Raw genomic sequence first — 24,434 nt, 5'->3', positions numbered from 1 at the left:
CTTCAATACAAATCTTCTGTGTTGTATTTTGTTTTGCTGTTTTATTATTCAGTTCCCTCACTTTCATGGAGTATTCTAAAGCAGAATTATTTTCCTTGTGATTACAAAATGCTTTGGAGAGTTCAGTAGATACAACTATAACATACGTGTTTCAAATTACAGCAGGTTCAGATGTGAATTGTTTTGGGTTTTGGCTACAGGTTTCTTCTTTGTTTTTATGTGTATGTTTGAATGGTACTTCATATGAATAGGAGCATACTCTGACTGCTGGAAGACATAGCAACAAAATTGGTATCAAAAGCAAGTCATGGTGCATACCTCCATTATTAAAGCATCATAGCACAGGCATTCTTTTCTTCTCAATGCTTTGACTAAACCCAAGAAAATTAATCAGATATTTTCACAGTTTCTTTAGCTCTGTTTCATTCATACCCTACCCTCAGATGAAAATTTAGGAACTTAAAAGACATACCTGAGATATTTCACTGTTTTTAAAATGCCTTTGAATCTTCCATCAAACTCAAGTTCAATTATGACTAATCCATTTTTAAAGCATCACACTGACTTATTTTTCAACCTGACAGCTACCACCAAGAAATCTGAACTCCAGGGAAGGTTTTTCCTTCTTCCTACACACTGGAGAAAAGAAAATAAATGTGAGGTAATCAAAGTGATCTTGAGGCTGAGTTCAGAAGTGAGAAACAGGACAATGTGCCCTTCTTGATGATCAGATTATAGACATTGAATAGAAAATGGGGGGGAACAAAGTAACACTCTCCCTTTTTCTTTTTAATTTTTTTTTTTTTTTTTGTGTGTGGTATTTTGTCTTAAAGAGTGTGTTAGATATTGTTATGAAATTGTACAGTACTTCAGAATGAAAAGCATTAAGTACTGAGAAATTTCAAAATACGTTTTCAATTTTATGAATAAAAGATATTAACCAATAATACGAATTAGAAAAAAAAATAGTAAACACCTTTTATCAGTTCTGTTAAGTTTCATGTGAACTGTGATTTCTCTGAGTATTATATAAATATCTAATATATATAAAATGTATAGTTTATGTAAATCCATGGTTCACCATACGTGAATTCCTTAAGCTCACTCTGCTTAAAAAGTAGGAAGGGTTTCTTCTGAGCTATCTGTTCATGTCTCTACTGTAAAATGATCTTCCCTTGTCTTCTATAAACAGATACTGATGGAGGCACACAACACACAGCTTGACTTCTCATTTTTGCAGTCCTGAATTTAAGCAAATGTTCAACTAGAATGAGGAGTCCAATGCAGGAAACTGAAAAGTGACAAAACATAACAAAACTCAGGCCCTGAAAACATGTTAAGTTTAGTCATAGATGCTTTCTGTGTTAAATGCAGGAATTGTGTGAGATCACTGTAACTTCAGGTCGTTCAATGTGCATGTGGCTCCATCATTTTGATCTTGTGTCTTTGCTTGTATGCACTTTGAATATTCTGCATGGTGTTACAATTATATCTCACAATTTTTTTTTATAAAAGCCTAAGGAAATACAGTGTTTCTTACAAATGTTGAGATGTGTGTGTATCAAAGGATAGACTGGAGTGATTAGAGAGTGCTATTATATCTATTAACAGTTGCTCTGTTTAATATTTCATTATTAAACAGTTAAAATCGATAGCTTGATTTTTATGACAATAATGACTTTTGTCCAGTCATTAGAGGCTAGCTCACTACTGAGAACCAACATAGATATGTTAAACTTCTTGAATATTCAGGAAAACATTAAAAAAAAATTAAGACTTCAAAAGTTAGCAGGACTCTTTTCAACTATAATTCATTTTTAGCATTGCTATGTGTTTTTACTCAGGAAAAATATTTTAAAGGCCTTCTCTCTAGGAATTTTTTGTACCCTTGTTTGTGTTTGGTTTTATTTGTTGTTAATGAAAGAGAGAGAAGAAAAAGAAAATATTTATTTTACAGAGTCTCAAGCTGCTGGTATTACTGAATGTCTTACTTGATTTCTTGAAGATCAAAAGATCAGCACAGGAAAACGAAAAGAAATCAAAGGCAGAAAATGCATCTTCTGCCATTTGTTTCATTTGCGTCTAGTTAATGCAAAAGCACAAAATAAGATGAATTTATGAGCTAATCTCACATCTAGCAAACCCCCGAAGTTGTTGGGGATTGTTTAGGATACAGCTTCAGGTTTAAGTCTCACAGCAGTAGTCACACCACATAGAGTTGTCCAGAGGAGACTAATCAGTTTCTTTCTAGATGATGCTGAAAGATGATCTTTATGGAAATATTAAAAAAACAACTGCAACAAAGTCATTATAAAAAAGATATCAAGAAGAATGTAATCTGGTCATTTTCTCCTGATTGTGCCTCTCATCAATAATTACTTAATGCCCATATATCTGTAGGTGAAAACTGCCTCCTTAACACTGTCTTCTGAGATGAGAAGGATATCAGGTTCCTCATAGTAGAGAATGTGAATATCTTTATCTCTGCCATAGCCTTCTCTGAATACTGCTTCCCAATATACATAAGTGCATTTTGGCTACAATGGCATTACTGCCTCCAAAATCAACTTTCTGTTAGTGGTTGAAGTTAGAAAATAAATAGCTTCCCAGTAACTTTCTAACAGCAATTGAAAGCACAGAAAATCTCAACTCAGAATCATTACTCAATGAAAGGTTTATCTTATATACTCATTAACAGAGTATTACAGGATTTACAACTTCAGCAAATCAAAATAATGAGATCATAAGTCTAGTTTTCTAAAAAAGCCATTTTAGCAACATTTTAATTCTCCAGCACTTCTCCAACAAGTAGAATGTGACAATACTTTTTAGACTTTTGTGTTTTATGAGTTATCAATGATATTCTGGAGAATCATGTGTATGTGCATTCTGTATAGTACTGCATAAAATTCAACACAAAGTTTCTATAATAGAACTAATATAGACTACCTAAATGCATGTGTTGAAATGCACTAGCCTTCCATGCAATGTTTACCAATCCCAACAAAATCATACAGAGACAATATTCAGCAGCTTAATAGGGAGCTACTCCTGCTACCAGGAGTGGTAGGGCAGCAGACTCTACTGAATCCTAATTACCAAGGCAACTAACCATGCACTCCCTAAATACCCTGGCCATATATACAATAGCAGAAGGCAACAAAGTGTTATTTAACAGGATAAGCAAGGGTAATTCATGGAAATCAAGGATATTTAATTACAGCTACAGAACTGTTTCATGTAAACAAGTTTCTTACAGCTATGTGCAGGATAGTACAGGCTGGGAAAGTTTGCATTTCCAAGCTAACACAAGCATTTTATCTTGTACTAGTTGCCTGTTCAGGCTGTGATTTGTATTTTTCTACACAGCGTGTTTGACAGGCTTTATCTGCTTAGTTTCTGTCACTGTGTTCATCAACAGCGCTAAAAGAGTTCAGCAGGTACTGCAGAAAGAAACATGTAATTAAGAGTGATAAACTGGTCACTTAGAAGTGAGGGAGTCAAGCTACAAAGCAAGCGCTTAGCAGTTTTGGATGGTATCACTACCTTGAAAATCTTTTGTGGTTGTTTTTTACTGTAGCTCACGTGTAACAAATTATGTAGGAGCATGTGCCTGCATGTATGTGAAAAAGGAATCAATTTGACTTGATTGTGCTGCAGAATTGGGAAACTTTGATAATTTTTGCTTATGGAGTTAGTCTGTGATGCTCCTGTCAATGCAGTTTTAATGCAAAGACAGTTGTCCTCTAGAAGTATTTTCTCAAGAAGAGAAATATAGGATGGAAAGGGGTAATTCTTCTCGAGGGAGGAACATAAACTTGAGTTAAATGCTTATGTGTGTCGTGGCACACATACTCAGATAAAATCACCCCGTTCTGATACAGTTAAGATCTGCTGAAACAGATTTAGACAAATCTGTACTTACGAATATTCCATACACTGGCTATCAGATTCAGGTAGAAAATTAAGAATAAATATAAAGGAAATAAAAAGCATTTTTTCCTGGGTGATAGGATTTCAAATTACTTTTTGAGAAAACTGTGTATGAGCTCCAGAGAGCTGTACACACAAATACAATAAGCGTAATTTTGCTGGATGTTAGAGCACTAACAGAATTCTGTGGAACTTTTCTTGGAATCCATCTGTAGCAGCACTGATTTTTTTAGTCTGCCGTTTACCTTTGGTTGGTTACTTCAGAAATTACATTGTGTATAAAAAAATAGATGAGCTTAAGGACATGTTTAAGGTCCGGTTTGTGCTAACTAATGTGATTGAAACTATATTGACATCCAAATTTATCAGAAATAAGTATGGCAGTTTATGGATTAAAGAGAAGTGCATACTTGTGCCTTTCTTGCTTTTCAATGGACCATAGCACTGTACCACTTTTTCATCACAGGAAATATCTCAGGATGAAATTAGACACGAAAATAAGCTCTGCCATGATTTAAAATATCTGTGAGAATCATATGAACGTTATCCCTTCATTGCAGCAGTAGAAAGAAATGAATACTGTTTTCAACTATGTCTGTATATAAGGCCAAGTGGTACAGCCTTGCAATTAATTGATGTTTGGAAAACTTCATCAAATTTGGTAGATCAGTTGAGTAATTTTAATGTAATGAGTCACATCACACAGATCTCAGAATTCTTTACCAATTTTCAAACTGTTGTGCTGGTGGCTCATAAGCACAGAGAAATTATGTTTTGCAATATAATTATAAACTAAAATCTGTGATTAAAAACAATGTAAAAGCTTAGTTAGAAAAACAGTGAAATGAGGAAAAAAAAAAGTTGTTTGCACTGAAATGTTTTCTTTGCATTACAGTTTAGGACTTACAGATGCCAAGCATAAGCGTGATGTGCTGACCTCTAGTAATTTGCAATTTGGTATAATACAATGTAAATTGTAAATTGAGTAGCCTTGCTTTGAGTTGCCACAGCAGTGTTTGTTTCTCCAGTTTAAAAAGCCTATTGATGCCTGTGTGTTTCATAAATTTCTTGTAGTTACTAAAGAAAGTAGGATGTGTTACACATTATTTCCTTTCGGAAATGACATGTTAAAAGAATATAATGGGGTTTTCATTCTTTTTGAAAATCTTTTTCACATCAATATCTAAAAACTTGGAAAGATTGACAGAGATTCCATAGCTGTGCTTACCATAATTTACAGTTTAACCTTTCTCCATCTTACAATGGGATGAAATGGAGCAACTGAAGCGGAGGTGCAGAGGTTATGAATCACTATTGACGTTCCTGTAGCCAGCGCTCCTTTAAACAGCACTTTAGAATGATAGTCTGCTCTTTTGTACAATTAATTCTGCAGCCTGTGTTTCTGAAACGCTTAACGATTCTAATACATAGCACTAAATTAATTCATGTGCAGCAATTCTAGAGGGTTTTGTCAACTGCTGATATCATCCAATTTTTTTCATTTCTGTAATACGGACAATTTGTCACTAGATGGAAGTTCTATCAGCTATTACAAAAACCATGGCAGTTGGAATATCTGACTGGAAGTTTTTTTTTTTCTACCAAAAGCTAAATGTTCTTTTTTCCATGCAGGTATGTATGCATTTTCTGTGATTTTCCACAGTGTGGGGGGATAGGATTCATGGTGTTTTTTATTTAACTTGCTTTGACATAGTTGTTAGAACCAAAGGAATAAAAATTAACTCTGTAGTAAGTATTTCTAGAAATAGTACCAGACTGATAAAATTTAAACTGTCTTGCAATGCTTTGGCAGTAAAACACTTCTCTAGTTTTCTTTCTCTTTTTTTTTTTTTTTTTTTTTTTAAGGAATTATATTTTACAAAAATATAATTAGTTTAAGCGTGAAATTAGAAAATACGTTATTCAGTAGTTGCATTGCTTAAATGAGTCTCAGTGGGGCATTATGTTCTCTTAGTGAAAGAAATTGCTTTTATATTTCTTTGAATGGATATAGCATCTTGCTAAAGATGAATGGAAAACACTGATTATCCACTGTACTGATGATCATTGCTGGGATCTTCAAATCCTGCCTAATGCTATCAGAAATAATTTCCAAGTGTTTCTTAATTGATGAGCAGTTCCTTAAATGTATGATAATTTCCAGTGTAGCAGCTTGAAGTACATATCTACTTTTTGGTGATAGATGACAGTCTTCTGCTGATATCCACAGTCATGATAAATAGAATTGTGAGCTTTTGCTGATACTGCTGTGGACATTTTGAAAGAGCTTGCCTACTCTGTGCACAATACAAAGATGGGCACAGTGTACAAAGAGATATGATACAAGTATACAGTGGTTTCCTGTTCTTTAGGAAGGGCTTATGAAGACCATTGTCCACCTTAGTAGTAGCAACATCATTAAATTTATGTTCATGTTTCCCATAGGTATAGGAGATGAACTATATTTGTACCTTCGTACTCTCAGTTCTTTTGTCAGAGAAATGGAAGGAGAAATTCCGTATAGAAAAAAAATATCATAGTCTTTTAAGCATAATTTATCTCCTAAAAATTTTCACTGATGAGCAGTTCAGGAGTTTTGAGATTTTTTTTTTTACCTATACACTTTCATCGTTTTACTTTATTTCTTTTGTGTCCTTCTTATTCCCCTTTCCCTTAATGTTCTTGCAGGGTTTCCTGTTGCCTGAAAATGGGCAGTGCTGTTCTGGGTCAGCTGGGAGGGAGTTTTTTTGTTTTTTTTTTCCTAACAGCCTGCATAGAGCTGTGTTGCAGACATGCTGAAGACAGCGCTGATTACACAGTAGAGTTTTAGCTGCTGCTGAGCAGTACTTTCACAGCATCAAAGATTTTGTTTGCCACCACCCTCAAAGCAAAGAGGCTTGGGTTGGGCAAGAAGCTTGGGCAGTGACATGGCCAGGACAGCAGACCGCAGCTGATCAAAAGTATGTCCCTTACCATATGCCATCATGGTTGATGTTGGGGAAAAGAGGAGAAAAGAGGAGACGTTTGTGGATAAAGCAGAGCCCCTTAGAGGCCCGCTGATGCCCTGCTTTTTGTCTGGCAAGATACCTGCCTACTGATGGGAAGTAGTAAAAATTACTTAAGGAATAGCTGCCCTACTCGTATGTGAGGTTGAGCCCATCACCCAGTGGGGGCTTGCCAGGAAACCAAGGCCAGCCCACTGTAATTCTTTCCTAACGACTTAAAAGAAGGGAGCGATGTCAAGTATACCAGGAGCGAATGTTTCTAATCAGTAAGACTGAAAATACTTGACATTTCTTTTTTAGTTTTCCCTGAACAGTAATGATGCTACGTTTCAACCATATGGTTTAAATGCAGCTCAATGCCTATGCCACTTTCTCTAGTAGAGATCCCTGGGGAAGGTAGCAGAAAACTGTCACAGCTCTGTTCTTCGGGGAGAGCTTTGTAGTAAAAAAACCCATAACGAAACAAAACAACCCACAACAAAACACCATTAATGTCATACACAGGAATTGTTCAATATGTGCAGTATGATTTAACATTAGTTTATACGGTGAGTTGCTGAAGAACCTCTTTGGTGCCAGATACTTAATAAGAAAACAAAGTTAAAGTTTCTGTTTGTTAATTTGCTCGATCCTAGAATAGAATCACAGAATATCCCACACTGGAGTGGACCCACAAAAATTACTGAATCCATCCCCAGTTTCACAGGACCACCTAAAAAATGCTCCATGAACTCCAGCAGCCTGGGGTCATGACTGCAGCCCTGGGGAATCTGTACCATGTCCACTCCTCTGGTGAAGATCCTTTACCTAACACCCTTCCTGACACAGCTCCATGCCATTCCCTCAGGTCCTGTCCTCCAGTCCCCTTACAGAGGGAGGAGCTGCAGCTGCCATCAGGCATTACCTCAGCCTCCTCTTTTCTGAGCTAAACAAACCCAGGAACCTCAGCTGCTCCTTGCACGTATTGCTCTCCAGACCCTTCACCATCTTTGTAGCCCTACTTCAGAAGCTCAAGAATAGTTTTATCTACTTCTTACGCTGCAGCACCCAAAACTGCACGCGGGGTTCAAAGTGAGGTTTTACAGCACAGAGCACAGTGGGAAAATCCCTCCGCTCACCCAGCTGGCAGCACTGGATCAATGCACCCTAGAGTATGGTTGGCTTTTTTGCCTGCCAGGACACACTGCTGCCTCCAATTCAACTTGCCATCAACCAAAATCCCTAGATACCTTTGTGCAGTGTTACTCTTGATCTCTTCATCTCCCAGTCTGTACATAGAGACAGAGCTGCCCCATTCTCACTACAGAACCCAGCTCTTGCTCTTCTTCATGCAAGTGGTGACTGCCCTCTAATGGGTCAAAGTCTTGGTGCAATGCATCTCTGCCATTGAGGGTGTCAATGCTCCCAAGATATTTATTAGAGTCATTGGTGAAAAAATTTAAGAGAACTGATCCAAAAAGTGATGTCCTGACAAATCCCACTTGAAGAAACTAGGACAACTTTCAGGCAATGGCTTCTGTTTTCCCCTCCCTCCTGACCCCTATATAAGGGACCCTGATACCAGAATGCCAGTTGTACAGCAACTAGCACCTTGCCTACCAGAACCCTCTGAAAGAAGGAACACTTTAGAAATTTCCTTCCTACTCCAGGTGAGAGGCTTTATGGAAGAGGATGAGTCCTCCTCATGTTGATATATAAGCTTATTTAATCCCAGGGAAAGCCTATGGAGAAAACAGTAGTCTTTTTAACAACTTATTCACTCAAAATTGGCAAATCTGTTTGTCATGTGAAAAGTTATCGCAGAAGTGGTGTTAATATTGCTGCATGATATGGTTGTTACAGCCTTAGATCTTGAGCCCAAATCCTAATAGCCTACTTAATTTTTAGATAAGCTCTCAGTAAAATGGAAATTCCAGTCAGTAATTTAATGGAGACGTCTGCTGATTATGACCACTGCTGCTAAAGCTCATCTGTCTGTTTTTGAAATGACAAGCAAAGAATGCTACGCAGGCCGTTCTGACTGAGTGAGAACTAAGCTAAGCCATTGTGATTTCCAACATAAATGTTAAAATGTGTGAAAGGTGGTTCCAGCGATGGCCTTTTCAATCCAGCAGTAATTGTGGTGCCCACTGTCTTCTCCTGTGCAGTGACACTGGTAGTGCAGCTGGCAGAGCTCAGGCTGCCTGTTGCACTGCTATCAAAAAGCAGTCAGCCATCTGAGTACAGGCCCACATATCCCTTATGAGGCCAGCAAGTTATTTCCCACAGTGCTTGAGAAGATACTCTGTTTGAAACAGCTTTGTTGTAGGTGAATAACAACCTTTTTATTTTTAAAGATAACATGTAAGAAAGGAAAACATAGTAAATGCTAGGTCCAGCTAGAAATGTAATTGAAAGTCATGAATTGCTGGCTTGAAGCTGCTGGAAGGACATAATTCTGTGTACACACAGAACCAGCAGCATTCACAGTCCAGATCTGCTCAGTTGTTTGCTTTGGACCCATGTGTTCCACCTCTCCTGTATGAAGCAAGTAGCATGTATTAAGGCTACAGGTGGCTTTATCAACACAATGGTCAAGCATAAATTAGGGATTTTTGCAAGGCTTAGCGTGTTGTTAGGAGGTTGTCTCCTTTGGTTTCTTTCTTATTTGGCTCCCACAAGCATATTCTTACAATTGGAAAGATTAACACAGTGGAAAGGTGATGAGGGAGCATAACAGCAAAGGGACTAGAGCAGATGAAATGATGTTAAAAAGGTAAAGGGAAGGTGCTCACTCATCTCTGAATATCTAGGCTTACAAGAAAGATTTCATGAGGGAGGACCTCCAATCAGAAATACTTCAAGTGGCAGTCAGCCCTTAAAAATGAGGTCTAAGAGATGTGCAGCCAGGTTCCACCCCTTCTGGTTGCACATGAGAATTGCCTTCAGCTGTGCTCCCAGGGCTGCCTGAGTCCTCTCCTCAGGTGCTCAGTCAGTGGTTCAGACCATGACTCAACAATTCCCACACACATGTGAACAATCAGGACACTAATTTCATCAGAGGGAACCTGCTCACTTCTGTGCTGGTGAAAAGTTTGGGGGTGATGCCTGTATTACTGCTGGTAAGGGGCTGGAGTGAAGAAACTGCAGGGCTGCTTGGAAGAGGAGAGAAATCTTTCAGGGTCTTCTGACGGGTGCAGGTGAAGACTGTACTCCAGAAAGGTGAGAAAATGTGCTGCCTAGTAAGTAGACGTGTTTTTGCAGTCCTAATTTTGGTTATTTTTTCACTTCCTTTTCCTATGTGGTCTTTTGCTCTGTGTCTTTACTTGGATTCAAGTTGAGGAAGTATGATCCAGTTTTTCTCTGTTCTGAGGACATTAATCCTATGAATTTTGCTTAAGAGAGCTGTAGAATGCTGGTAAGAGATGAGATTTCATAAGGGTGAAACCAGTTGCTAAGCCAACTGCCTGTGACTAACAGTTAACACTGTCTTGGGGAGTTTCAGTATTTCAGATTAGTAGTATGCAATAGTAATAAATTTCCTTAATCTTATTCTCTTCTTTCTCACAATAGTTTTCTGTGTTTATTCATTTAGAAGCATGGGATTTTCTCTCAGTTTATTCCTTGCCTGCCTCTACAGGAGAGTAAGAGTCACTTTATTTGAATACACAAGGCACATGTTGTCCTAAGTATTTAGCATGACTTTCAAAGGGAAAAATACACATATGCAGTAGTAGGGTCTGAGTCTATTTCAGCCCAGTCAGCCCCCACCAGTAAGTTTTGAGCACCAGAAGATTAAAATAAAATTCTGAGGAGGTGCAAGATCTTGCTGTACTTCTAATCCTGAAACTGGTTTGTTGTAAGTAGAGAATCATGAGATGGACAGAGAGGACACGATAGGATCAAGCCAAAACTTGCTTGTGGACACAGGAAAAGTCACGTGCTGTATACAGTACTCTAACCTACTCTGCTGCTGCAGAAGGAAACCTCTTGCCCAGTAATCTGTTGCTCAGCTGTGTACGTAGTCACTCCTACTACTTCTGGAAGTGGGAGCAGGACTCAGGGAGTGACTGCGGCTCAGATCAGTGATTTGGAGATGCTCACCGTGACCCTTCACAGGGATGCTGACTGCTTTTACTTACGTATTTAGTAGTTCCCTTTCCACCTTTAAGTAATTGTTGCTGTTACTGGAATTTTTTTTGTTTTTTTTTCTCTGTTTCTGAGAAACTTTGAAGACTTCCAAATCGCTGCTTTCAGTGATAACTAAGGTCAGCATGTGCTAGTCACTTGTCTGACCAGTATGTTCACAACTTAATTTAAAAATAGGTATGGGGTGTTGTGTGTATGTTGGGCAGGGTGGTGCTAGAAAACCCAGTAAGGAAAGGGGGGAATAAAAGCAATTGTGCAACTTTGTAGCTAAATGAAATGTATTTCTTTGAATGTCAGTAGTTGTTTAAGAATATAGATCTTAAGTTTCTTATCTGCTTTCTACTCTCAGTGAGTGACTTGATCTTGCAGTTACAAGGGATAATGTATTGGGAAGAATGCATGAGAAGAAATTGATCAGGAGAGCTGTCACAAGAAGCTTTCTGTTGTGGAACTGGAAATAACTTGGTTTTGTTTTTTCTTCTTCAAAGCTGTTTTGCGTTTCTACCCTGACAGCTTCTTGGGAAGACGAAGAGTATTACAACAGAAGTTTATTTCTATTCTTAAGTTATTATTTTATTTTCAAGAGTCTTGACGCACAGCTATTTTACTGTTCTAAGCTATTAGACAGTAGAAAACATTTAAGTAAGCCTTGCATTGTCTGTGCAACTATTGTCTTGAACTCTATATTTTTTTAATCCTACTTTGCATTTTAAAATTGTCCCTTGTGTTTTATGCATTCGTTGCACTGAATGTATGCAGGTGTTTTATTGTGGCTAATTAGAGTGAGGTAGCATATTCTTGTGCTTATGTACTGGTAATTATTAAAAGCTCGTATAGCTACTGTTTTGTTACCTTAACCTTATGAGGTTATGCCTTAGAAGTGCAAATTCTAGGCCCTATTTATAATTCTGTGTGCTGTTGAATTCCTTACAGAAAAGGTTTTCATTTGATCAGCCTCTCATGGACAAACTTTCACTGTTAAAAAGGGGAGTCTATTTCAGGTGGCATTGCTCTGTTCTGCTTCTTGTTGCTGAATTCAAACTATTTATACGACTATGTTCAAATTGCTACTGTAATAATTTGCTTTATAGTGAAAGAGCATAATTTTTAGATTATTTAGTCTTCCATTATCTTTTTTTTTCCCCCTCCTTTCTATATCAGTGACATGGCAAATCTTAGTCCTTTCTTTCCTACCAAATTTATTTAGAAAAACGAGTTGTTCTTTGTGTCTGTTAAGAAGAATGAGCTTTGGACTGGGCAAATGTACACTGTTATTTTACTCTCAACTTTACTACTCTGGAGTCAAAAATAAGGTATTATTTAGTAATTTTTCTCAGCTACAATTACTTCTTGTAATTCCTCCTCATTCTGTGTCCTACTGACTTGTTTGCTACATATAGATGAAGAACTTGAGAGCGTATTGCACAGTTGAGTTCTTATTTTTCTTCCTGTAATTAAACTTAAGCATCTAGATGAAATAAAATTTTAGAAACAAACAAACAGAAAATCCTTTATAAGTAGAAATGCAAGAGAGACTTCTGAATTTAATCTTACCTTGACTGAAAATAATGAATTATTTTCAAGACTTAATCTTGGGCTGTAAGATCTTGGATTTCAAGGGGATTTTTGGAATTTCAAGGGGTATATTTACTACTTCTTTTATGTAGTCCTTTTTAATGAGTAGTTAGTGGTGTGAAAGACTGTTTGAATTGAAGTTGCCCTGTCACTGTTAAGTCAGTTGCAATATAAAAGGCTAATAAACATGGAAAATAAAACTATATTTTTGTTACCTCAAGCATTTGGAAGAAATGCTTTTGTGTCTGTGCATAATTTAAATGACACACACATTAGTTTAAGATAAATTTGCAAGCAACTCTGTGAATGTGACCATAAGTGAGATATCTCTGCACACTCACTTCGAGGTGACTATATTTCAGAGCTCATCTATTCAGAAGAATGTGTGAAATACGAATTGTTAACAGTGTGACCAAAAGCTTGGCTAAGTCAGAGTTTGGAATGCAGATGATTGTTGCCAAAACAGTTGTTAAAACAGTGTTTCTGTTTGTTATGTTGTAAGAGATAGTAAAATTATCCTTTTTATTATTATTATTTCTTTTTTTGCTGATGTTGTCTAGAGGTTTTTTTGTAGATATAGCACACATATATATATATATGCTCAGTGTTGATGACCTACATCGTTAACAGTATGTGGTGATGAGTTTGTTTTACATTTTTCTGTCTCCATCTCTTCCAAGATCTTTCAGTTTCATGCAAAACTTAATACTATACTGAGTATTTACCAAGATGGTAATCCTAGCGTTGCTTTTTGTAGTTAATATATCGAACAAAATATAACAGTAGAGTTGGAAATGTCATCAGTGGGATCCTTTTAAATAAAAAAGCTGGGTGACAGACAGATGGACTGCTGACACCAGAAAAAAGCAGTACATTGAATAGGAATCCAGAAATAGTTGTCATTTTCTTTTAAATGTTGCGTAGGGAATTCTGGAAGTTATGATGGAAGACTTGAATGTGGACTCTGCTGTTACAAAAGAAAGAACTCTTTGTTTGGGGGTGAGGATTCACAATACAAAAAGCCTTCTGACCTCAGCCAACTAGAGGTTGTAGTGATTCACACATACACATGACTTTCCAAATTTTCCAAGTACAAATTTTCTCTAACTGATTAGTTAGAAGAGAAACTGGGTGTTCTTGAGAGTTTTTTTGCATATTAAAGCATATACTTAATTCTGAAGTTGAAGCACAGCAAATGTGGCCCGGAATTCACTCAGCTTTGGGTGCTGCTCCTTCAGCTAGGAGATAAGTATGAGGAAGCTAAAGTGATGGCTTTGAACTATTTATTATAATTTGCCTTAAAAGAAAAGCCCAAAATATTTTTCTTTCTATGGTTATTAAAATAAAAAAAAAAAAATCATTTCTTTGCTCTTTCATTTTGTCTGTTTAGCATTTAATCAAAAAAACTTGCTGCCATAGGCGTAATATATTTTTATATGGCTTTCAAACTTGTGATGATGTGATAATATTTCCTGACTTAAAGAATTTGAGCTTTCAAGTTGAACGAGGGACATCTTGTTTTTCAATATGCTGTAGACCCTTTAAGAATTCATGTATATTATGCTCTTTGAGGTGAAAATGCAGAGTATGCTGAGTTTACTGTATGGGTATGCATTTACCTGTATCCATAGGAATTGCTGTTTATCAAATTTGGACTCTTCTATTGTCATATAAGCAATACCAATTCAGTAGGCTAAAAAGAATTAGTGTTTCTGGGCAGATCATTTATTCATTTGATTTACTTATTCTGTCTCTTAACACTGAATATGCTGAGCTGCTTATCTTCTCATCTAAATTGTATGTCCAAATACAAGAACCTAGATTAATCTTAAAAATAATTTACTGTCTAACTCTAAATGCTCTGATGGAAGGACAGTCCTTAAAAAGGTGTTTTTTTGTTTGTTTTTAGTTTTTTTTTTTTTTTTTTTTTTTTTTTTTTTTTTTTTTTGTTGGATATTTGTTGTAAACGGTTTCTTTACAAGAAAGACGTGAGAAAATAAGCCATCATAGGATGTCTTAGGTTGGAAAGGGACCTTATGACCTGTTCCAACCCTCTACCATGACTAGCAGTGTGCCCAGGTGGCCAAGAAGGCCAATGGCATCCTGGCTTTTACCAGTAATGGAGTGGTGAGCAGGACCAGGGAAGTCATCCTGCCTTGTACTCAGCACTGGTGAGGCCTCACCTTGAGTGCTGTGTTCAGTTTTGGGCACCTGAGTACAGAAAGGACACGGAGGTGCTGGAGCAGGTCCAGAGAAGGGCAACAGGGCTGGGGAAGGGCTTGGAGAATATGGCCTGTGAGGAGAGACTGAAGGAACTGGGGCTGTTCAGTCTGGGGGAATGGAGGCTGAGGGGAGGCATTAATTGCTCTCTTCCAATATCTGAAAGGTGCTTACAGTGAGAGTGGGGTTGGTCTCTTCTCGCTGGTGACAGGTGACAGAACGAGAGGAAATGGCCTCAAGTTGTGCCAGAGGAGGTTTAGGTTGGATATCAGCAAAACCTTCTTTACAGAAAGGGTTGTTAAGCACTGGAATGGGCTGTCCAGGGAGGTGGTTGAGTTGCCATCCCTGGATGTGTTTAAGAACCATTTGGATGTGGTGCTCAGGGACATGATTTAGCAGAGGGTTGTTAGGGTAGTACATATATGTATAGGTTGTGGCTGGACTTGATGATCTTTAAGGTCTTTTCCAACTAGAGCAATTCTATGATTCTATCTGCACAGTTGCTACCTACCGGCTCAGGCTGCCTAGGGTCCCATTCAGCCTGGCCTTTGAGTGTTTCCAGTGATCTGGGCAGCCTGCACCAGGTCTTCATTGTCACCTGAGTAAAGAATTTCCTCTTAACATCAAATTTAAATCTCCCCTCTTTTAGTTCACAACCATTCAGCCTCGTCCTATTCCCATAAGACTACATATGAAGTTGCTATTTCTCCTGTTTATAAGCTTCTTTTAAGTATTTTAGTACCTCAGTGGGGTCTCTCTGGGCTGAACAAGCCCTGCTCCCCAATCTTTCTTCGTAGGAGATGTGCACTACATCTCCAATAATATTTGTGGCCCTCCTCTGGACCTGCTCCTATGACTCCACATCTGTCTTGTGCTGGTGGCTCCAGGCCTTCATACAGTACTCCAGATGGGGCTTGTCTAAGTCAGACTAGTTTGAAGTTGGTTAGAATTTTATATATGCAAATATATGTATTGTTTTGGATTAGTTAATGGTATAAAGTGGAGGCATTTATGAAATGTTTCATAACAAATTAATACAGATTTTTCTTAGAGCAAAAAGCTTGCTTGTTTATTGATGTATGTAATAGGTATATGCTGACACATAGAAATACCAGTATAAGTATCAATATAATGGAAGCAGTTTTCTCTCAACTGAAAGTAGTAGTTTTGCATTCAGGTATCGTATTCAATTATAGTGCTAAAATGAAGCCCCCAAGTGAAATCTTGAATCAGTTTCTACTTCCACGGCAGTGTATAGTACTGTATGTTGTTTAGTCACCACGTACCTTAATAATTCAGAACAGCTGTCATTTTGAGATCTCTATCTACCAATTCAGAAATTATGAACTTTGTTCTCAAACTGCTGCAATTCCATTGCTCCAAACAAGTTCATTAATTCTGCAATGCGTGTACATGTCCAGTGCTATGAAGTACTCTTGGACTTTGCAAGACAAAATTTCATTGGACATTGTCAGGGTTTTATAATTTTTGGTAATCCATGTTCCACATCATAATGTAGTCAGGGGGAGTTAAGGTGTTAATGCTTCAGTTCTGGGTATATGTCCCAGAAGAGAAGATCAACTACATACCGCAGAGGACTTTGTGTTCAGAGGGAAGATGAAGTCCCTGGCAAGGTCATGAGGCCAAGCTCTCCTCCCTTCTGCTCATCCTGACTTCACATCTCACCTCAGCATTAGAGTAAAGTCTTCAGTTGTTGGACACCCTCTCTCATTTAATCTGATTTTTTAGCTTCAATTCTAATTATATTGTGTTATTTTGCATTGTGTTATCTTGCATTCTGATATCTTGTTTAGTCAATTATTTTGTTTCTCCTCAGATCATTGCCACTGTTTTTTTGGGGGGGCCCATCTCTCTACATTTTTTCCCTTGTTCCTTTTCAAGGCACAGATCTGCAGGCCCTCCACCCCACATGTCACAGAATTGGGTTGAATCAGCCAGTAAACTGTTGGCAGACATGAACAGTAGATGGAAGAAAATTGTATCTGCGTTAGTTTTAGTCAGTTAATCTCTGTTGCCTTTAAATAGTGACATATTGGCACAGGGATAAATATGTTCGAAAGCTCACTGGAAATTTTTTATTTTCCTCTAAATTTACAAATTTCAAATATGTTTGGTGCTTTTGAAAGTTCAGACCAGGCTGATATTGCTGAGTATGCCTGTTTCATCCATGTGCACAAAAATCAATCTAGCAGTTGTCTCAGCTTTGTGTTCAGAATGCTTTAAAATAATAGAGCAGAAGAATTTGTCATTTTAAAACCGAATTTCATGGTTACGTGCTTTTGTAGTAGATTTGTCTTCAAAAATTGATGGGATTTGTGCTGTATGGAAGAGCAAGGAGTCTAAGTTCAGTTGTCTTAGGTCTAATAATCCTGCAGTTGTGAGAAGAACTTGTGAGAAGTGATTTCTGCCATGGAAATGAAGAATGTAGATTATTACTGGTTAGGATGAATGTGTCCCAAGCTAGTGTTTTTACTCATTAGTTCTTTCAAGTAGAAAATAATCTAAGACTATCAAATTATGCATTGGTGTATATTCATTCCTAATTTTTCTATGGCGATGCAGCTTGACTGTGACGATGAGGAAGGTATTGGAAAGAGTAAGAGTAGAAAGAGGATATGTCATTTGGAGATCAAGTTCTTGTTTGCTTCAGAGGTTGGGCGTGTACGCTAAGAGAATAAAAAGTAACTGTGAAGGGCTGTATTTATTCCCACTTCTGGTGATATTTTAGGATTTTATACTTATCTGATGATACAGTTATGGTCTCAGACCTCTGATGTAATTGAAGCATTAGTAATTGTGAGTGGAAATTTTGTATTATTTTTCACTGTACTTTCCTGTGCAAAGAATTGCCTGTGCCATTCTGTGGCAGCAGAAGCTATACTAGTGATGTATTTCTATGCAATTGCCTTCTCCTGTTTTTCCTACAGAGCTACTGCTGGCCATACCACCTATTTTATGTGATGGCGCCAGCACACAAATGATAGGTAGTAGAAAGCTGTCTTTAGGAAACTAATGTGGACAACCCATTTTCATGTTGCATGAGCAGAGGAAGTTCAGGGCTGATGGCCTGCAGAACTGCTCTGCCTCTGCTTCAGCCCTCTTAAGCTCTGGTTGTTACCCAAATACAACTAGTTTCGTTGAGACTCTTTTGACTCTTTAGAGAAGCCATCCACTTCGTATATCAGTCTTGCTGTCCCACTGTGCTCTGTTCCTTGAACTGTCATCTTGCCACCACAGAAGTGTTGTTTTTGATGTTTTTTGTTTTGTTTCTATCTTCCCTGGGTTCCTGGGAATCCTTACCCAGCTCTAGTTATTGTTACACATCAACTTCTGTGTTTATTTTAAACTCTGGAGAATGCATCCTTTTGTTACATACAATAACACAATAAGCCGACGGTGATAATTCAATTTTAAGTTTAAAGAGATGATTTACTAAGGAAACATTCTTTATGATGGATAAACTTGATCTTGTTACTGTATGTTGTAGTTGATTATGATTAATTGAAAGTGAAAATGACTAGAAGTACACCTAGTCATGATAAAGAAATTAAATTTATTTTAGGCTGACCTATGCTAAGTCTAGTCAGGAAGTGGTTTAAAAAAAAAAAAAAAAAAGCTCTCATTTCCATTTATGTAACATAAATAGCTTTTTGGATAAAGCATAAAATTAAACAAAATGTAATTACTATCTCAAAACTACAAAGGATCTGTATATTTAATGTACTGGGAGGTAATCTTGACCAGGTCAGCAGTTACTGGAAAATGGCCTGTTTCTCAAATCTATTTCTAACTGGAAGCTCTCACTTCAGAAATCCAAAATATGATTCCATATTGTAGATGATCATCAGCTTGAAAAAAATTATACCAAAATGCAAAATTACTACAAGCAGACTTCACAGTATACTTAAAAGCAGTTTCTTTGCTTCTCTAATGTCAGTATTTCTTCTCGTGTTACTTAGTGTTACTTGATTGTATCTTCGGCTCTCCAGTCATGTTTATGCTTCCTAGTTACCTACATTCATATTGCTTTTATATGTAAATAAACCTTCTCACATAGGAATCCTCCATGGTAGGAAGAGAGCTTTGGATATACTTCTATTTAATTGTAATGCCTTATTTCAGTTCAGTTCATTTCTGCTGTTCCTTGGCTCGTGTTCTAGAGGTGTGCTTTTCTTCTTGAGTTTATGAATCTACATGCTTTTATTCCTTTAGTATGTTTTTCCAATTTTTTGTTTGTTGTTTTTAATAGCTTACACTCATCTGTGTACATGCTGAGTCTCACCAGTATTTTTTTTAACTTCAGAGTAAGTCTGCTTGCTTTTAAAAAGATTCGTAAAGAACTGAGTAGATAGAATTAAGTCTGTTTAATAAAACAATGTTGTCTGCTGTGATACTGTGAGTAAATTTTTTTGCATGTATTGTAGTATTAATATATGTACTTTCACTGTTTTTCTCTACCTCATTAAATTCCTAAGGTAGTCCTTATTGCAAAGTCTTGTAAATATTCATAGGAGCCTTAGAGTGCATTAAAAAAAAAAAAGCCTGTTGGCAAAACACGTATTTTATTTTGTCAGATGCTTTGTACGCTCTGTGACAGTCCTCCACATTTATTTATTTATTTATTTTTTTACAGGATACACGGGCCAAGATGGACATTTTAAGTCATGTGAAAACAAGTACTGTGGCCTGGGTAGGCACTGTGTCGTGAATGGGGAGAGCGGGCAGGCTGAGTGTGTCTGCATGGAACACTGCAAGCCACACTACAAACCCGTGTGTGGCTCGGATGGAGAGTTCTATGAAAACCACTGTGAGGTACACAGGGCTGCCTGCCTGAAGAAGCAGAAGGTCACCATTGTACACAATGAAGATTGCTTCTTCAAAGGTAAGTGGAGCTGATCAGTATCTGAAATATAGCTATTGGTTATGTGTTTTCAAGTAGTTCTGTAGGAGATGCATTGAAAGCATGGCAACTAGACGACTCAAAGTTATTTCACTCCGGAGACATTGTATGATTTTGCTTTTCATTTACACTTAGTGCTGTGATGACCTTCTCAAACCTGAATAAGCAAAGTGTTTCTTCAGAATCCATCACTGGCAGTATCTTAGGGGTGTGCAATTGACTGCATTCGTCTAAATGTCTTTACTGTCCCGAAGTCCAACATGTATTAACCTCTGATAGGAAGAAAGTCGTTTGAAACTGCAGAGGGGTTTGGTATGTCTACAGGTTTCTGTGCTTACAATTCATGTTGAAGTTGATGAGTAGGTAAACTGACAGGTTATTCGTGGCTAAATGCGTCTTGCTCACTTTGAATTTGGATGGTCAGTATCACTTGTATATTTACCAAAGCATGCAAGTTTGGATATGTTTTCATCTATGGAATGCTGAGAGATGGATTTTAGATCAAGAGGCTTATCATACTGAAGGTGTCAACAATTGCAGTTGCTGTGCTGTACGTACTTTACCCACACTTAGAAGGTTTCTGGAACTCTGCCTATATTGACCTTGATTAAATGCGTTTGCAGATTTGTAGTGTGCATTAAAACAAACAGGTAGCTTTTGGAAAATAATGCTTTTCAATGCTGCCAGCTTTAATGAGTCTACTGCAGGGTAGAATCATGTTTTTTTTCCTAAAGACTTCATTTTAAGTAGTCTAAATGATGTATTTGTCTCTAACATTGACAATGGGGGGGGGGGTCAGATCTTCATACCAGGTTGATTTCCGTGACAGGAAGAATGTTTCCTCAGAGATAAATTTTGAGTATTGAGTTCAAGATAAGAGAAGTTGGGAAGGAAGTCTTGTTCAAAGAAGTAACCTGGCCAGAAAAGTTTTTAATATTCCATGATGGGAAAATAAAATGTGTAAGCAAATATTCTATATACTTCATTAACATAATATATGTTGTAGTGTGTGTGTATGTGTGTGTGTATATATATAATATATATACCATGCACAATAATATATTAGAAGATACCACTGTTGAAATTACACATTTACTTGCTGAATAATTCATAGTGGCTCTTCAACATTGTGAGAGTTTTGTTTAAGAGTTGGAATATTATCCCTTTCAGAAACTTTCATGATGAATGGAGATAGAATATTGACTTGCGAAGTGAAAGAGGTCCTTCGGTTATATGTTGAAACTCACAGTGACATCACAGAGGATTTTGTCTTAGTGAATTGTAGATTTTTGCCTAGAGATGATCAGAAATTAGTTTTTCACTGCTCTTATTGTAATTTTCATCAGTTTTTTTTATTAGTGCGTTTGTAGTATGGAAGATAAACTTGCATCAAACACTGAACAGTTTTTTCCTATAATGCCTTGATTAGATGTTGAATGCGACTCTTTCAATTACTGAATATGCATTTTAATTTCTTCTAGTGTACAGGAAAAATGTGTTCTGCACAGTTCTTTTTTTATTTAGATTCCCTCCTGTGTTCTGCAGAGTAATTTTTTTTTAAGATCCACAGAAAACATGATCATGTTAGAAACATCTGTATTTTAGAGTTGTCCTGTTTTTTATTTTTACCTGTCAAGTTCCACTGCCCTGTATCTGGTTGTTTGTGAATCCTCAGCTGTTTAAAAATGTTTTCAAATATTTATTGAATATGGTTCCAAAAACTTAAGAATATGTTTTGGGAACTCCTTTGTGATCTAAGTAACGTGTTTTTCAAGAGTGATTTCAAATTATTGTTTCAACACTGACAGAAGTGAAGAAATGGGGAAGTGAACAACTGACTGGCTGCTAGTTTGGTTAGTCCTGGTGATTTTCATGTTTGTTATAGTTTAGTTTTTAATCATTCAATGGAGTATAGGGTAAGGATAGAGAAGGGGGGGGGAGAGGGCGGTATAGGGGGGGGGAAATGGAGGGCAGGTAACAAGGGAGTATATGAAAATGATGTTGTATGAGAAAACTGTGTCTAAAAAGACTAGGGATGTGATTGTCCCTCAGTGTCAGTGAGGGATGACACCTCAATAACTTGTTTGGTTGCGGACTTCTTGCTACAAGAAGTATTTGAATTGTTGGAATGTATTTAGAGAAGAAAAATTAAGGTGATGAAGGGACTTGAAAATGTGACTTTTGAGGAGTGTCTGAGGGAAGTGAGGCTGTTTTCGTCTGGGAAAAAGGAGATTGAAGGGAGACCTCAGCACTCCCTTCAACTACCAGAAAGGAGGTTGACAGAGGTAGGTGTCAGTCTTCTCTCAAGTGACAAGTATTAAGATACAACATAAGGTCTTCAAGTTACACCAGAGCTGGCTTAGATTGGATATTAGAAATAATTCCTTCATCAGTAGGGTGGTTATGCTTTGGAATGGTCTGCTCAGAGAAGAGGTGGAGTCACTATCCCCCCTGCAGGTATTTGAGATGCATGTGGATGCTGATAAGTGATGTGACTTAAAGGCCAACTTGATAGTGTTAGAGGGATAGTTGGACTTGATGGTCTTCATGTCTTTGCAATCCTAGATGAATCTATGGTTCTAAGAAAAGAGAGAAAGTATTGTGACGGTCAGTTTTTTGGTGGGAGGAGAAGGAGATAAGAATGATAAGAATTTAAGGAAATATTAGTGATAGAAATGCCAAGGTCGCAGATGATTCACTAGACCTAACATGGGTAGTGTGAGCTGGGATGAAGTCTGATATGCAGCATCAGTCTGCCATCTCTTCTGTTAGCTTGTTGATTACATAGTTCTGTTGCTGAGTGGTTTCCATGAGCTCTTTGCTTCTAATGTCTTTTGTGTCCTTGAGCCATGCATTTTGTGTTTCAGAGCAGCTTAATGTAAGGGGCAAAGTGGGATAGGTAGAAATAGGACCCTCAGGTTATTACCGATGTTAGCTTTAACTGGCACCAGTATTTGGTGAATAAAAAGGCCCACAACTGCTTTACTTGGTGCCTTTGTCATGTTCTTTGTTTCACAAGGTCTCAGCATGTGATCATAGCTTTCTGCCAAATTTAGAATGCTGTAGCCATTACTTCCTGGGAACACGTTCTCAAGAGGAACTGGATTTTGTACGGGACTGTGAACTACGTGAGTTCTGGTTTCACTAAATGGTGCAGTCTGGGGACTGAATGCCTCACACTGGATGTCAATTAGGCTTCAGTAATATCAGTAAAATCTTTGTGTTAACTTCATTTTCCTTTTTCTTAAATTCAGATCAGTAAAGCTAAACAGGAGACAAAAAACTTCGTGATACAATTCAAGTTATATTTCTTCACACAATGATCTTCTAGGAGTTTTTCTTATAAATTTTTTCTCTTTCACAACGATGCACTAAATCATTTTGACAAACTGCAGTTTACTAGAGTTCTCAGGACTGTAAGACATGCTTGTACATACCAGGACTTTTATAGAATATTTCTAGAGTAAAAGTTATTTCAGATATAAACTTTTACAATTAAGTGGTTTCTGTATCATCCTTCTGATGTTAACATTTTATTTTCCTTTCCGTTTTTCTTTCACTTTTCAGAAACTTCTGATCTGTTGAACTCTGTTAAGCTTCAATTTCTGCTACTACTACTAAAATGAGTAGGTTTCTGAGGAGTGTTATAATGCTTGCTACTCTGTTCGTAACTGACAAACAAGTAAAAGTAGAAGCTTAGGAAACTAAAGAAAGTCTGCTGATGATACTGAGTTTTGAAGGATGGTGAGAATAAGAGCTGACTATGAACAAATTAAAAAGGGATATAGATCAACCTGAAGAAGTTCACAGTGTATATGACAAATTATGAAATGGCTTATGTAGAATCTGAAAAAGGTTTACAAAATCATCGGGCCGTGCTGAGGGTGGGTATGGATAAGTGGTTTGTCTTCTATTCCAATGAAAGAAGGAAAAAACATCAAGGATGATGACAGAAGCAAATTAATATCCAAATCTTGTGGTTTCCTTTTTTTTAATCTTTAATCGTGTATCACAGGATATCTCATGAGTGAAAGTAACAGGATTTCACAGTTGGACTTTGCAAATACGAGGGTCAAGTATGTAGATTTTTCTTGTGCATTTTCTAATATTTCCACCATTGGAGGAGGGGAAAGCCATGTAACTACTCTTAATAATTATGTGTGAGTTGAAGTGAACTAAATCCTAGCAATAGCATACAGGAGATATCTAGAATACTGATCTAGCCTCTCCAGTGATAGCAACAAGATTAGTCCAAAGATATTTCATGGTAATCCATGCCCTAAGTCAGTGTAGTCTTAGACTCATTCCTGAAATATTGACATATTCATTTACAAGCACTAACACTTATTTTGTCTAATTTAAAGTTTGAGTACTTGGAAAGCAAACATAAGTCTATCATGTTATCAACCTCGCTTTAGGAAGAATTTGATCTTCAATATCAACCTTTAATATCCATACTCATGTTGATCTTCAACGACTTTCAAAAGAGACTTAGGATATGTTAATTAGAATGAGACTCTACTGCAGTATTTTCACTGCAACACAAAATTTCTAAGAAGTTTTCCTTTGTTCTGTGTCTGTCAGCTGGCTTCCCTGTTAATGTTCTGAAAGCATCATTATTACATTCTTTCTAACAACCTGATCCTCTGTGC

General features: G+C 37.2%; 1 protein-coding gene across 1 annotated transcript in view; it reads left to right on the top strand.

The window, feature by feature from the left end:
* The window catches only part of FSTL5 (follistatin like 5), a 238,833-nt gene that overhangs the window by 68,371 nt on the left and 146,028 nt on the right, over positions 1–24,434 (top strand). Inside the window, exon 4 of the mRNA XM_042871332.1 lies at positions 19,516–19,764. Coding sequence (XP_042727266.1) covers positions 19,516–19,764 — 249 coding nt within the window. The remainder of the gene's footprint in view (positions 1–19,515; positions 19,765–24,434) is intronic.

Source organism: Lagopus leucura, unplaced genomic scaffold (genome assembly GCF_019238085.1).
Source record: "Lagopus leucura isolate 7727_CA_CO unplaced genomic scaffold, USGS_WTPT01 Super-Scaffold_100004, whole genome shotgun sequence".
Classification (NCBI taxonomy): domain Eukaryota; kingdom Metazoa; phylum Chordata; class Aves; order Galliformes; family Phasianidae; genus Lagopus; species Lagopus leucura.
This window is presented reverse-complemented; position numbering and strand designations above follow the sequence as displayed.